Source organism: Mus pahari, chromosome 4 (assembly GCF_900095145.1).
Source record: "Mus pahari chromosome 4, PAHARI_EIJ_v1.1, whole genome shotgun sequence".
Lineage (NCBI taxonomy): Eukaryota > Metazoa > Chordata > Mammalia > Rodentia > Muridae > Mus > Mus pahari.
The window spans coordinates 26,846,064-26,861,870 of NC_034593.1; the positions used below are offsets into that span (position 1 = coordinate 26,846,064).

The following is a 15,807-nucleotide window of genomic DNA, read 5'->3' on the forward strand; positions in this document are numbered from 1 at the left end:
ACACACACACACACACACACACACACATTACCACAGCTGGCTTTGTATATGAATAGCAGGAACCATGTTCAGGTCTTCATGCTTGCAAGCACTTGCCTGACTGAGCCATCATCCCCTGATCAGAAGCAGGTTTGATCAGGTTTCTTGGGTCTGTGGGTTTTAATCCACACTCACCTGCTATGGAGTGGTCCCCATGCCTGGGTCACTCACCAGGGCAGTAGACGTGATTCTCCCCTGATCCACAGTCCAGCACAGCTGCTTCGCATGGGATTCCAAACTGCAAATATTTACAGATTTCTTACACTCCTGTGTCACTTCCCGAATGACAGTTCAATGGAAATGTTCCTGACTCAGTGGGGAGAGCTGCGCCCCTTAACTTAGGGGTTCAGGAGGGCTATCTCCTGTCTGAGAGGGAATCTGGCAGCTTCTGTTGACACAGTTTCCTTGAAGCATGAAAATCATTCCCAACGTCCTTAGGATCTGTATACTGTGGCCTTTAAAAAGCAGAAATGGCCTTTCATTTTATTTAGTTTTAAATAACTCTTTGTCTTCATGAAAGAAACTGAATAGAAAACTCTAAGTCTGCTTATTGGAATAACATTAAGTGTCCAGGAAGCCCTTTCCAATAGGCTGCAGACAGCTAATTAGAATAAGCATTCTTCATTTCCTCTTTCTGCATCAACTTTAAACAGCGTAGCCAAGGTGTCTTCCTGAACAGCGACACCCAATCAGAAAGTCCCCTGAGGACATCAGGTCACTGCAGCCCTTTCATTTTGAATTATTTCAAAGTACTTAGGACTTCTATGGGTGTCTATTAAGTCAGGCCAATAATCAATAGTATGGCAGTGCTAACTAGCTTCCCGTTCCACCTATGCTCAAACTGGGCAGCTTTCCTTCGTCTCTCCTACACTAGCAACACTTTGAGGAGCTTACTAGAGGAGATGAAGAAGTCTACAGTCTACACTGAAATAACTTTGCAAAAGTTCAAGCCAATCTCATTATGATGTAACACGGTCAGCCTACACTAAACAGCCCTGATCTGGAGACAACCGGATTGTGAACAGGTTTCATCCTTTCTGTCATACCTTCCAGTGGGATGGCTCTACTCTTCTGATGCTCCTGCCTCCGCTGCTGAGGTGGCAAATGTACCACACCCAGCCTAGAGTCAATTTCTGCTCTTCCTACAGCTGTGAAGGGAATCTATCCACGTGGAGAGTCACATCCCTCCATTATCTTAGGAGGCCATGAGAGACCTCTGCATTTGCACTGGTGACTCACCTCTGAGGCTTTGCTCTCTGGCGCTGATCCAGGGGATTCAGGAGAACCCCATTTCCAGGCCTGTTCCTATAAACCAGCCTATGGTGATCAACCAGATTCTTAGATTCGTTCTTCAATGTACTGTGTGCCAAAATAATGGAACTGAGAACGACTTTCTTTTCTTTTCTTTTCTTTTTTGTTTTTGTTTTTGTTTTCAAGACAGGGTTTCTCTGTATAGCCCTGGCTGTCCTGGAACTCACTCTGTAGACCAGGCTAGCCTTGAACTCAGAAATCCGCCTGCCTCTGCCTCCCGAGTGCTGGGATTAAAGGTGTGCGCCATCACTGCCCGGTGAGAACGATCTTAAATTATTTATCTCAAACTCCATGGGTACCAGGGAGAGTGAAAACAGATTTGTTGATAGCACTCAGCTCTAGAAAGATCAAGTGACTTTGTCAAGGTCACACAGAAAAAAAGCCAACCTCTTCTTCCAAACCCTTGCCACTTAGCGTTGTCTTCAGTGTCAGCCTCACCCTAGAGCTCCTTAGTGATTCAGAGTTCTGGGCCCCACTCAGATCCACTGGCTCAGCTCTGAGAAGTCCTGAACCGACGGTGGGTCACTGCAGAGACAATGAGAATTCAGGGCAAACCGAGCCTTGAAGCATAGTTTACCTTTCCTAAATATAACCAGCAGTGGGGACACAGCTTAGGGGTAGGGCTCTGGATGTAAGCAGGAAATACCATTGGTTGTCTTGAAATTATGTGGTTTTCATGGCATAACCCTAACATATGGCTATGACGTCATGTTTCGTGAGTAGGTAGTGTGCATGGAACATCAGGCATGTGATAGAAAATACAGCACACGGTAACTAACCCTGTTTCCAGACATAGTCATCTTTAATCTTCGTCCTTATCAACCATGTACACCGAAGGAGTTACGTTTCACCCTTCCTCTTATTAATGCATTAGGTGTCATTTAGCTTTCATGTTGTACTGCCATCTTTATGATATTTTGGGTTTCTATCTCTCTAGAAAATTATTAAGTAGAGGGCTGGAGAGATGGCAGAGGGTCTGAGTTTGGTTCCCAGCACCCACATAAGGCAACTCAGAGCTGCCAATAACCCCTGCTCCAGGAGATCTGATGCCCTCTTCTGGTCTCTGGGCCCCTTCCTGCATCTGCATATGCTCCACACATAAATAAAAAGTTAAGGGCTGGAGAGATGACTCAGCGGGTAAGAGCACCCGACTGCTCTTCCAAAGGTCCGGAGTTCAAATCCCAGCAACCACATGGTGGCTCACAACCATCCGTAACAAGATCTGGCGCCCTCTTCTAGAGTGTCTGAAGACAGCTACAGTGTACTGTACTTACACATAATAAATAAATAAATCTTTTAAAAAAAAATAAAATAAAAAGTTAAAAAAAAACAAAACAAAACTAGAAACAGTAACCTTTTTTCTTAAAGAAAGAAAACTACGGCAGAAAGTACTGAACAGTGGCTCTTCTGGTGCTGTGTTTAGTGACAAGGGAACTCTTCACAAATGTCCAACCAAAGAACACAACCTGCTGCCACATCCTTTGCCAGACCCCAGGCACCAGAGCCACTAGACACACATGGCTGCTCGCATCTCTGTCAGTGTCCCTGGCAAGCTCCGCTGTGGTGAGCTGAGCCTGCACTGGCAGCAGCTTACTTTAGGAATGTTTCCCTGCAGTCTAGTACTTGGGATGCTGAGGCAGGAGATTTCTTAGTTTGAAGCCAGGTTGAGCCACAAACTGAGACCCTGCCTCAAAAGGAAGAAAAAAAAATAGAAATTAAAAAAAAAAAAAAAGATATTTTACTCCTAATATGTCACATCTGTGAATAGTAAGGAAATTTTTGAAGATGAAAGAGGAGGTAAAATTTTGGTACCCAAATCTGAACTCAAGTTTGGGGAAGTTCGTCATACTCAAGATGAATCCAAAGTGATTGTGTGTTGTAAGGGAAGCATTGAGATTCTGACACCAGTGAGAAAAAGCAAGATTCTGAAAGGCAGGCTCCCTAGCCGGCCACGGCAGAGACAGTAAAGGACAAAGCCTTATAAAAATGGAATACAAACTGTCATCAGAGACACTTCACACCCGGCAAGTGATGCAAACAGATGCAGAGACCCACAACCAAACATTAGGCAGGAGCTCCGAAAATCATTTGAATGTGTGGGAGGAAGGACTGTAGGAGCCAGAAGGATCAAGGACACCACAAGAAAACCTACAGAACCAACTCACCTGGACCCAAAGGGGCTCACAGAGACTGAACTGCCAACCAGGGAGCCTCTGCACATCTGTTACAGTTGTGTAGCTTAGTCTTCTTATAGGACTCTTAAAAATAGGAGCGGAGGCTGTCTCTGACACTGTGGCCTGCCCCTGGGACCCTTTCCCCTAACTGGGCTGCCTTGTCCAGCCTCAGCAGGAGAAGATGCTCCTAGTCTACTGCAACTTGATATGCCAAGGCTGGCGATATCACGGGAGGCTTCCTCTTTTCTGAAGAGAAATGGAGAAGGAGCTGATGGGGGTGGTGAGGATGGGGAGAACTAGGAGGAGAGGAGCGAGGGGAAACTGTGGTCAGGACTTAAAGTAAATTAGTTAGTTAGTTAGTTAATTTTAAAGGAGGAACGCAAATTTCTGAGGGAGAGGCAGGGCTTCAGTGGGGTTTCTGTCAGTGAACAAAGCCAGCACCCCCAAGGCCTAAAAGCCTGGGACTAAGAGAGCTGACCCTCTGAGATGTCACTGTTGACACAGAGTCCCAGCTAACCCCAGTGTGTCCTCTGCAGGTCTTTCTGCCACTCCCCCAGGACTTCCACAGTGAGGAAAGGAGCCGCAGGACCCACATCCTCTAAGATGTTTATATGGACCAGTGGCCGGACCTCTTCATCTTACAGACACGACGAGAAAAGGTAAACTCCCTGAACTCGGGTGCTCTTGCCAGACTTTATGGAACACTGATGGAACAAGATGTTGGCTGCTCTCCTTGTCACTGTGATAAGACACCAGAGACAACTTAGGAAACGGAGGGCTTACTTGGTGCACATTTGGAGAGTACAGTTCCTCACAATGTGGGCCACAGCAGCGGGAGTGGGAGACAGCTGGTCACATTGCTCCTGTAGTCAGCAAGCAAAGACAATGTTCATGCTCTGCTTGCTGTCTCCTTATCCAGCCCAGGCTTAGAGACACTGCTGCCACACTCAAAGTGAGTCTTCCCTCCAGTGTGCACTAGCTTGTGTCACCTTGACACAAGCCTGAGTCATTTGGGAAGAGGCAGCCATGACTGAGAAAATACCTACACCCAATTGGTCTGTGACTGAAAATGCCTTTACCACATGCCAGAGGCTTAGTACCATGGTTGTTACAAATCCTGTGGAGATTAACCATCACAGAAACTAAATATCATGTTCTACATTTTGGGAAGGGATCTACACCTCAAGGCTGGCGCCTCAGATACTCTGGCCCGTGGCCTCCATCTCTCTTGCAGGCTCACTCATACCCAGTGACTTTGCAAGACTGTGCCCTGCCAGAAATGCCCTCCCACGCTCATACACCCACCAGTCTTTTCCTTCTCTAACCCCAGCTCTGCCTGAAGACACCCCGATCAGAGCCTGAACCCCACTCCCAGCCTCATCACCCTCCACCCAGTCAGACTTGGCTTTGGTGTCTAGTGAATTTCCAGAGCCTGGCGCTGTGCCTGGTACACAGTACCCAGTAGGTACTGAATACACTCTGACTCAAGGGATGAACATCACATGTCTAGGCACCAAGCATAGGGCAGGAGGAAGGGGGGAGGGAACAAACGGAGGGAGAGAAAAGACAAGAGGTCAAAGTCACACAGCAAAACCAGAATGGGTTATAGCTCGACCCAGCCACTTCCAGTCTCCTTGGGTTTAGTGAGTAAATGTGTGTGTGTGTGTGTGTGTGTGTGTGTGTGTGTGTGTGTGTATGTGTGTGTGTTTTGCACATACAAGTGTATGATTGATATTGAGTGTCTTCTTCAATCTCTCTCCACCTTTGCTTCTGAGATATGACCTCTCACTGAGCCTGAAGTTAGATGGTTGGCTAGACTGGTTAGCCAGTGTTCTGCCTGTTTCTTCTCCAGAGGCAGTGCTGGGTTCGCAGATGTGAGTCATTGTGTTCTGCTGTTTTCAGGTGGGTCTTGAGGAACTGAACTGAAGTCCTCATGCTTGTATGGCAGGCACTTTGTCCACTGAGCCCCAGGTCTCCTCTACAACTGTTTTTTGAAGTGTTTGTTCCCCTCTGTTACCAGTGCTTTGAGCCTGAGCCCACTGTTTCCATGTTCTTGGCTTCTTATCCAAAGAATTGAAATAAAGGCTCATACAGATTGCAAAGTAGCAAAGGAACTTTATTCAGAAGCAAAGCAATAGCACAGGTCAAAAATAAATGCATTTTAAGTAGGCAAGAGACTGCATAGATGACAAAGTGTTCAAAGGCCTTTCCTACTGTCCTCCTTTTACTGAGTGAAGAGAAGCCTGTCACCAAAGAGTATACTGAGATGGTTCTCTCTTTTGATTCATAGATTAGATCATAAAATCATTTTTCTACCATGTATGCCCTTCCCATAATGTATCTGATTTTAATCTTATGCACATAAGCATATGATGTTAAACAGGGGTGTCTCCCTGAAAGTTCCCCTGAAGAACCAGCTTTGTCTTATTATCATGCACCTGAAACCAGATCAGGTCAGATCATCGTCCCTGCTACCCTGGTACATGAATATGTTGAAAATACACTGACTAGAAGCTGTCTATTTGGTGGCTATAAAGGGTAGAAACTTACACCATTGTTTAAAATAAATGCATGCGGCCTGATGCACAGGGGCTGGGGGTGGGGGGAGTGCGGGGGGGGGGGGAAGGCTGCCCCCTGGTTGCTAGGTGCCTTTTTTTGAGATGGCGGCTACACATGCATATTACATGCTGATGAGGGTCTTAGCTTTCCAAATGCATAAAAGATGCATTGTCCAAGTCAGGCAGAGTCCCAGGTTGCTATGCTATTCCCTACGTTTGCCTGCTTCCTGTTTGCTTTCTTCCTCTACACCTCTTTCTTCCTCATTAATCTTGTACTGTTACTTAAGTAATGCTAAGTTTTAAGCACAACTGACTCTACCAGCATTCTTCAGCTTGAGTGACACATCAGGAAGAACATAACAGAAATCAGAATTGAGAATGAGAGTGGGCATGTATAAGGGGGTTTATTAAATATGGTTCAAGGAGCTTGTTTTTCTTCTTAAAACATGAACTGCCCTACAGATAAAATTCCTTGGAAAACTTCCAGAAGCAGTACTGTCATAATAAGTAGCTATTTATAGTAGAAATTGGGGGGTCATTTTTCACAGTAGAAAATCTGTTAAATAATGAAATATATTTATCAATTAGTACTTTAAAGTATTTTGACATACCACTGCTGGGGGAAAAGCAAGTTTTAAAGTTGCATGCAAGTGATTATTGCATCCACACACATACTTCTGTATTTCCAGTACTTTGTACACCTCATGATACCTTGGTTATGGGAAAATAGTCCCGTGGTGTTTAACTGGGATGTTGTATCCCAGAAGGCAACTAGCATTTGAACAAAGACTTATGCGCACCCCGACTCCAGCGATGGTGTATTGATTGCTTTCTTATTGGTGTTAAAAATAATTGACCAAGGAAATTTAAAGAAGAATTTATTTTGACTTATAGTTTGAGAAAGCAATCCATCATGGAGGTAAAGTCATGGAGGTGAACTCATGACTTAAAATAAGTGCATGAAGCCTGATGCACAGGGGCCGAGGGGGAGCGTGCAGGGGAGGGGAGCAGGGGGGAAAGGGAGGAAGGGGGAAGGGGGAAGGGCTGCCTCCTGGTTGCTAGGTAACTTTTTTTTTTGAGAGGCCAGAGTATGAGGCAGCGGGTCACACTGCACCTGCGCCTGCGCCTGCGTCCGCGCCTGCTGTCAGGAAATCCAAAGAGATGAACACTGGTGCTCAGATTTATTGAGCCTGGGGTAAGTGCCCCCCACGTTCAAACAGACTCCTTTCCTAGGTTGAACACTGCTGTGTTTCTGTGGTGATTCTAAATACCACCCGTTTGCGTATGAAGATTAGCCATCTCACAGACTGACTGAAATCTCACTTTCTTTGATTATATCTGGGCTTCCAGGTGCTCCTGTTCAGCCAGGCATAGAGATGAAGATGTGGTCAAGGAAAGGCAGACAAACTAAACACAATCAGCTGGGAATATGGGCTGTGAGAACGTGCTGGCTCTGCATCCTTAGGTTGTTTCTGCTTGCTTCCGTTAGCCGTGTAGGCTAAGAATGTGCACACTGACGTCCCTGTTCAACAAACGCACTTATTACTTTAAATCCCATCCTTGAAAACAAAAATTAAAGTTACAGTCTACGTGTCAGAGATTCTTATTGATGCAGATGAGCAACATACTTATATGTTCTAACTCTCGAGAATTACTGGTTTGTCAGGCCTGGACTGGTTTTGTGTGAACGTCCAAAAATCCCACATTAAGAAAACAAACAAAAAAAGGAAATGAGAGAATTACATATAAAAAATGTTGATGGTTTTTAAAAAAGAAAAAGACAACATAGGAACAGTATACACCATTAACTAATTGGCTTAAAGGTGAAGCCCATTTGGGTATCAGATGAAGTCCTAACTTTATGTCACCAAGCCTTTTTCTGATTGAATAGGATTCTCTGCACTGGCCTCTGAGGAAGGAGAGGAAACCAATCTTTAAAAATAATCATAATCCAGACAAGTTTCTGGGACAAAAGACAGATTAACGAGGAAAACACGAGGAAGCTCATTAAAGAAAACACTCAGCATACATCACAAGGGAGAGAGATAACGGCCAAAGCAGGGGCTGGCAGGCTGTCTTATTAAAATGTTTCAACAGAGTGAGAGATTGTATAGATGCAACAGGATTAAGGAGAGGTAGGAAACGGTGGAAGAATCTGCCTGGCTGGTCAGGTGACCCCTCGACTGATGGAGAAACCTCCTTCCCATCCCACCAAGGATGGAGGAAGCAGGAGGAGGACAAGAAGTGGGTATATCCCTTGTTTTATTAATCCTTTCCCAGACTTTAGGGAAACAAAAAGGCAGTCAGACCCCCTGCACTTAAATTATTTTTTGTCTCAACAAAGAGAAATAGATCTGTTTCTTTCACCTACAATCTCCTAACTCCAAGAACAGTGCACTGTCTCCCTCAGTGAGCCCAATGTGCTTCTTTAATGTCCACATACACTTTACGTGTTTGCTGGCAGACAGAAAGACTACTGTGTATTCTTTATCAGTTTTGGTTTGACATCACTGTGAACTAGCCTGCCTTCCTTCCTTCCTTTCTTGCAAGCTCCTTTCTTCTTTTTTTCCTCTTCCTTGCTTGCTTGCCTGCTTGCTTTGCACGTGTGTGTGTGTGTGTGTGTGTGTGTGTATGAGGTGGGGTGGGGTGATGGGGCTGTGTGTGAATACACATGTGCCATGGTAAAGTCAGAGGACAACTTGTAGGACCAAGCTCTCCACCCACATGGATTTGAGCTTGAATTCGGGTCGCCAGGGCTGATTCCACACACCTCTTTACCTGATCGACCCTCTCCCCAGCCCTCTGCTCAATTTTTACAATGAGTTACCTAAGAATTCTTCTGTACTTTATAACTATCTCACTGGTAAATAATAAGCTCTTGTTCCTTCTCTATTTGTAAATATAGCATTCTTTTATTATTCTTGCCCAATTATATGAGCTTATGTTTCAGTAAATTAAAATAAAGCTGGTGACAGTGGACATTTTCAGTCTGATTTGTTAAATGGGGTTTTTCAATATTTCACCATTAGATAATTGAATCAACTATATTACAGGTAGTTTTTCTCAGCCTTTTATTACATTGAGGATGTCCCTACTTCTAATTTGACAATAGCTCTTACCATGAATGGATGTTAATGTATTTCTAGGTTATATTATTATCACATTATCAACTTATAATGCTTTTTCACATATTAATAAAAACCTAACAGTGATCGATGCTATATTTCTAAAAATACAATAGTAGTAGCTTTATCATGGTAGGCTCTATCTCTTTATACTCTCAGGTTTGGTGAACTAAATTCTTTTAGATTTTATATTTGTGGTTAGTAACGAGGTAAGCCTGTAGTTTTCCATCACATGTGGCTCTGACTGGCTTTGGTCTCAGAACTTGCCAACTTCATAAGCAGACTGGCTGGCATTCTTTCTCTGCACTCTGGAATTATCTATACTGTATAGTTGGGCTCAGCTGTAAGTTGCAAGAGCTTTGTATTTCTAGGACCAAAATACTTTTAATTATTTAAAACTTTTAGCTGTTTCAAATTTTAATAGTTTAGAATTATTTAGGTCTTCTGGCTATCTATATTTTGAGTGTTGGCTTCAGTAAGTTACATATTTGTAAAGCCTTGCCGTCTCTCTCAGCAAGTTTAATATCTCCAAACTTCTAAATGTATTACTGCAAAGTTGTTTTAAGTGTCTCCTTTCTAAAGCATGCTGTGTCCACAATTATGACTTTTCAATTCATCATATTTATTTTGGTTTTGATTGTTTTCTTCATCAATCTTGTGAAAGATGTATCCATTTTAGTCTTTCAGAACACATTAACCTTTGAACTCATTGCTCCTTTAACACAGTTGCCATCCATTTCCTCTAGTAGTGCTTATGGTAATTTCTTTCCTTACTCCTTCTTCTTTTTGAATATTCCACTTATCTCAAAATTTCCTTGGATGCTGAGTGAACTTAATTTTAGGGCTTTCTTTTTCTCTAACACAAGCATTGAAATGTATTCACTTTACATTCTGTCTGCTTCTCCCCCTCTCCCTCCCTCCCTCCCTCCACCTCCCAGTCACCTTCTCCCACGATCCTTCCTCCATTCCCTCTCCCCTTCTTCCCTGCGCAGGTAGGACTCCGCTGTGTATCCCCCAACCCTGGTACATCAAGTCTGTGAGCCTAGATGCATCCTCTCCCACTGAGGCCAGCCAAGGCAGCCCAGCTGGAAGAACATATCCTGCAGACAGGCCACAGCTCTTGGGACAGACCCTGCTCCAGTTGTTCAGGACCCACATGAAGACCAAGCAGCATATCTGCTACATATTTACAGAGAGGCCTAGGTCCAGCCCATGTATGTTCTTTGGTTGGTGGTTCAGACTCTGAGAGCCCCAAAGGTCCAGGTTAGTTGACTCTGTTGGTCTTCTTGTGGAGTTCCTATCCCCCTTCAGAGCCCACAATTCTTCCTCCTCTTCTTGCCTAAGAGTCCCCAAGCTCCATCTACTGTTTGGCTGCAGGTGTCTGCATCTGTCTGAGTCAGCTGCAAGTGGAGCCTCTCAGAGGACACCCATGCTATGCTCCTGTCTGCAAGCAAAACACAGTATCATTAATAGTATCAGGGGTTAGTACTTAACCATTGGATGTATCTCAAGTTGGGTTAGTTACTGGTTAGCCATTTCTTCAGTCTCTGCTCTATCCGTGGTCCCTGCACTGGGGTGCACCTTCAGGACTAGATAGAGACGTGAGATAAGGTAGACACCCACGAATCAATGGGGTGACCTTAACTGTGAAGATATGGAACCTGAAGAGGCCACCTCCTGTAGCTAGGCAGGAACCCCAGTAGCGAGATAGGGACACCAACCTGCCCACAAAACTTTTGACCCAAAAATTTATCTACAAGAAAATGTACACTCTTATCTGTTGTTTTAGCCATGCCCACTGGATACTTTGTCTTCCATATCATTCATTTCAAAGTTCTTTATTTGTCTGATTTCATTTTGGCCCATGAATTCTTTGTACTCTACACACACACACACACACACACACACACAAAATTTCCTTTAGGTTTTCGTTGTTGTTGTTGTTGTTATCATTTCTTTCACTATTGCACTAAAGCCGAATACTGTTGTCAACATAATGGCAATCTTCTGAAAGCATATTTAACAACCAGACTCACTAATATTCATGATGTTTCTAACATGCAAATCTAATTGTCCTTCTTCTTTCATTCCCTTTAACGCCCTCTTGAACTTCAAGAGCAGATCTCTTTTCTTCTGGCCTATGTGTAGCTCACCAACCAAGAGCTGCCCTTTCCCCTCCTGGACCCCAGCTGCACTCAGCCACCTTTCTCTCATCTCCTCGAGCCTCTTCCACTTCTCGGTCAGTCACCCACCCGTCTTGGTACAGTCTGTCACAGGTGCCTATGCCATTCCCATCTACATCAATGACAAGCTTCCAAACCACATCTGCACTCTACGTCACAGCCCCAGGTTGTATATCTGCCACTGGTTTTCTGAGTGTTCGTGTCAGGGGCTCCAGAACAACAATGGCCAATTTGCCTGAAGCCACCTTGACACGGAACCTATTTGCTGTGATCAGCCATTTTGGTGAATATATTAAATGTTACTATGAATCAAAATTTAGCACAGTCATTGTAACCCTACAGCATTCTCTCACCGTCAACATTAACTTGGCCAGCAAGAATCAATATGGTCCTGTCCATCTTTCATTAGGGCATCCATTCTGGTCTCTTGTATCTCAAAATTTGTAGTCATTGTCCCTCCTCATTTCTGCCATCCTTCTCTATGTTCCAGTCACTATCTGAGGTCTCCTCAGTGTTTCCTGCTCTTTCTGTCCCTAGTTCTGCTCCCAGACTCTAGCTTTCCTGATCAGCAGGCTCAGCTGCATATTTTGTCAATTTCCCCTCCTCAACAAACAGCTTCCCTGCAGAGGATCCTGCTGTTCTCTTCCATAGCCTTCCTGTTGCAGAAACAGGACCAGAACAGAGACAACCTTAGCACTTATTTAATGGTTCCATGGGACAAATGAAAAGCCATTGAAATAAATCACTGAGTTCCCCTCCAGGACTGTAGAGATTGCTCAGGGTACATACTGCTCTGGCAGAAGACCCATGTTCAGCTCCCAGCATCCAAATCAGGTGGCTCACCACTGCCTATAACTCAAACTCATAGAGGATCATGTGCCTTTGCCTCTTCTGGTACCTGTATTTATGTATACATACATGGCTGCCTTAGCCTTCAGTAGCTGATGCTCAGATAATGAGTCCTCAGGAACTGGCTTGCTTCCTTTCTCCACTGTCCAGTCAGCATGATCACCAGGTAGTGGGTAGTGATATCTTGCTGTTGCTCAGGAAGACTGTGTCATCCACATGACACATCTCCAAGATCAGCACATTATGTTTGTGGTGGCTATTCCTGGTTGTCAACTTGATTATATCTGGAATGAACTACAATTAAGAATTGGAGGGCACACCTGTGATCCAGATCTTGAGGCTGGAAGACACAAGTTTCTGACCTGGATCTTGACATGGAGATCTTGAGGTATAGTGGTCATGAAAAGCTTAGGACCAGGCAAGGTAGTACAAGCATTGAATCCCAGGAGACTGAGGCAAGGAGATCTCTGAATTCAAGGTCAGCCTGGGACAAAGCAAGTCCCAGATCCAGGTGTGGTGGCACACACCTTAACCTGGGCCACACCTTCTGCTGGAGGCCTATATAAGGACATTGGAAGAAGGAAGACTCACTCTTCGACTGTTTACACTTTTTTGCAAGTACATCTGTTGGAACCTACTTTTACAGAAGACCAACTCAAACACACAACTAGGTCTGTGGTACTGAGCGCTCTGTGGTACTAAGCAACTATTACATCCTCGGACTTCCCATCCACAGCTGAGCAACTATTAGATTCTCGGACTTCGCATCCACAGCTCAGCAACTATTAGATTCTCGGACTTCCCATCCACAGCTGCCCACTGTTGGGTTAGTTGGACTACAGACTATAAGTCTTCACAATAAATTCCTTTAATATATAGAGACATTCCATAAGTTCTGTGACTCTAAAGAAACCTGACTAATACAATGATCTATCTTTTGAAGACTTGTAAATGTCAGCAAATAAAGCCCAGAGACAAAGCTCTGTTGGTTAACCACCAAATAATCAAACGGGGCTCACTGGCTGGCTAACCTAATCTACTTGTTAAATTCCAGGCCAATGAGAGAGAGACCTTGTCTCAAACAACAAGATGGATTGCACCTGAGAATCAATAGCCAAATTTGTCCTCTGGCATTCACACATGTGCACATACACACAAATGAACTAACAGACTCAAAAAACAAAATATGGACATATAAACAAACAAGTTCATACATGGACTCTACCACACCTGCCCAAGTGCTTTTCTCCCCGTATAACAAATACCAAAAGAATCTGAATTTAAATCACCAAGCCCAAGAACATCTTCCTTGCACGTTTTACTCTGTATATCCACTTGTACATATGCATATTTCATAGCTAATTTGCTTGTGAATTATAAGCTGACCCTTGATGGGCAATTTCAAAAAATTAGGTAGACATTGAACTTGAAACTTTAAGTGTCCTGGCTATTGTTGGGGCAAAACAAAGATTTAGTGAAAAACTGAAAATCTTGTTTACAAAGCTTCATATTTTAGATTTACTTATTTTTATTTCATGTGTGTGGGTATTCTGACTGCATGTATATCTGTGCATCATGGTGCATGCTTGCTGTCCACAGAGGCCAAAAGAAGTCATTGGAGTCTCTAGAATTGGAGTTACAGATGGTCGTGAGATGCCAACATCGTGAGATGTTGGGAACTGGACCCAGGTCCTTTGTAAGAACAGCCACTGCTCTTAGCCGTTGAGCCATCTCTTAAGCCCTCCCAAGGCTTTCTAACTTTATGTATGTATGTATGTATGTATGTATGTATGTATGTATATGTATGTTGCACACATGCCCTCAATGTGGAGGTCAGAGAATAACTTCCATGAGTCATATCTGTCCTACCATGTGGGTCCCAGGGGAAAGTACCTCAGGTTATCCGGCTGAGGTGGCAGCAAACTCAGCTCCAGAGCCTTCTCACCGGCTCCCTTCGGTTGTCCTGTAGACTCAGTAATAACTTCTATTCGCCAAAAATATCTGGACAAAAGAGAGTTGGTCCTTCCCTCTCTTCACACTTCCCCACCACACACAGCTGCACTGCAGCACAGAGCTCTGCTGCCTGCTTCCCTGAATGCCTCCTCCTCCTCTACATTCCATCAACCACTGCATCCCAGGGCTTCATTCCCTGGACATTTCTCTATATGTTGTCTTCAGCCAGGATGCAGCCCTTAGCATCCTTTGCCAACATTACAGAAACCGTCTCCCATTTCCTCCTCCTCCTTCTCCTCCTCCTCCTCCTCCTCCTCTTCCTCCTCCTCCTCCCCTCCCCTCTCTGTCACTCCCTCCCTCCCTCCTCATCTGATTTAAGATGTTTCCTGCTTCTAATCTCCACACTGCAGGCACAGTGATCACTCTGAATCTCAATTCTGGTCGCATCACCGCTGACAGCTTTCCTTTAATTACAGGAGGATGGCTACTCTCTAGAATGACTCTCAAAGCCTTCGTGACACCAATTTTCTTGTCTGGCTATCCTGTTTTTGTGGTGTATGCCCTCTTGGGACCATTAGCATAGCCCTTCCTGGTACTGACTGTGCAAATCCAAAGCCCCTATACTTTTGTTTCTGTGGTCCCCGCATCCGAATATCACTAACTCTATGTCCCATTTGCTTAACTGCAGTCAATCTTGAAGGCTCTGTCCAAACATTACTCTTCCAGCTTACACCAACTCCCTGTCCTGGTCCCTCAAGCTGGGGAAACTGCCAAGACACTATGAGTTGATCCACCAAAGAACTCACCACCCTCAGCTGACACTCATTTTTATGTCTTTGTTCCTATTTAGCAGGGACTGTGCCCCCAACACAAGAGGTTACAGCACTCATAATACATGTGTTGACCCAACTTCCTAATCGGGATCTCATTCTTCCAAATTGTATTAACGTAATGTAATCCTCCATTTAGCCATTAATTCGACAGCCATTGATCGGTAGATTTCATAGCTATGTCCCACCCACTCAAAACTTTCATTTTACCTTGTAATATTCTGATTTCCTAAATGCCCACAAACTACATAGAAACCATTTCCCACCCCCACCCCACCCCCTTCTTCCCCATTCTAGAGCATGCAAAGAACATTCGTTTTTCAAATACATTTGCGATGACTCGGTTGAATCATTTTATGTTTCTTGTTCTGATGGTATCTGATAGCACCCAGTCTATTTTATGGTAGGCTGGCATACTTGGTGCTGTGTGGCAGCCTAATAGTCCAGAACAGCGCCAATCATCCTCGCTGGCTTCCATCTGCAGAATGCAGAGCTCGGTGGCAGCCGTCAGAGTTAAATGCATGTTGATAAATGATATTAGCCAAGTAACAACAGGTTATTATTTTCCGGTGGGCTTTTGAAGCCACTCAGTGTTAGCCTGTTTTCCCTGCTTCACAAGTTTGCCCGCCTACTGCCTTTCACCACTAATGGGCACCAGTTTGTTCTTCAAGTTCACACAGGGTCAAGTTTAAAGAGCTTTGATGTAAATCCTGCAATTTACAAAGAAATCTCAAAAAATGAATCATGAAACGGAGAGGGCAGGTGGTTGCCAGTCTGGGGAAGGG

General features: G+C 44.3%; 1 protein-coding gene across 1 annotated transcript in view; it reads left to right on the forward strand.

The window, feature by feature from the left end:
- Kcnmb2 (potassium calcium-activated channel subfamily M regulatory beta subunit 2) overlaps positions 1–15,807 on the forward strand; it is a 274,949-nt gene that overhangs the window by 236,782 nt on the left and 22,360 nt on the right. The window contains exon 3 of the mRNA XM_021196606.2: positions 4,061–4,183. Within this exon, the coding sequence (XP_021052265.1) occupies positions 4,061–4,183 (123 nt within the window). The remainder of the gene's footprint in view (positions 1–4,060; positions 4,184–15,807) is intronic.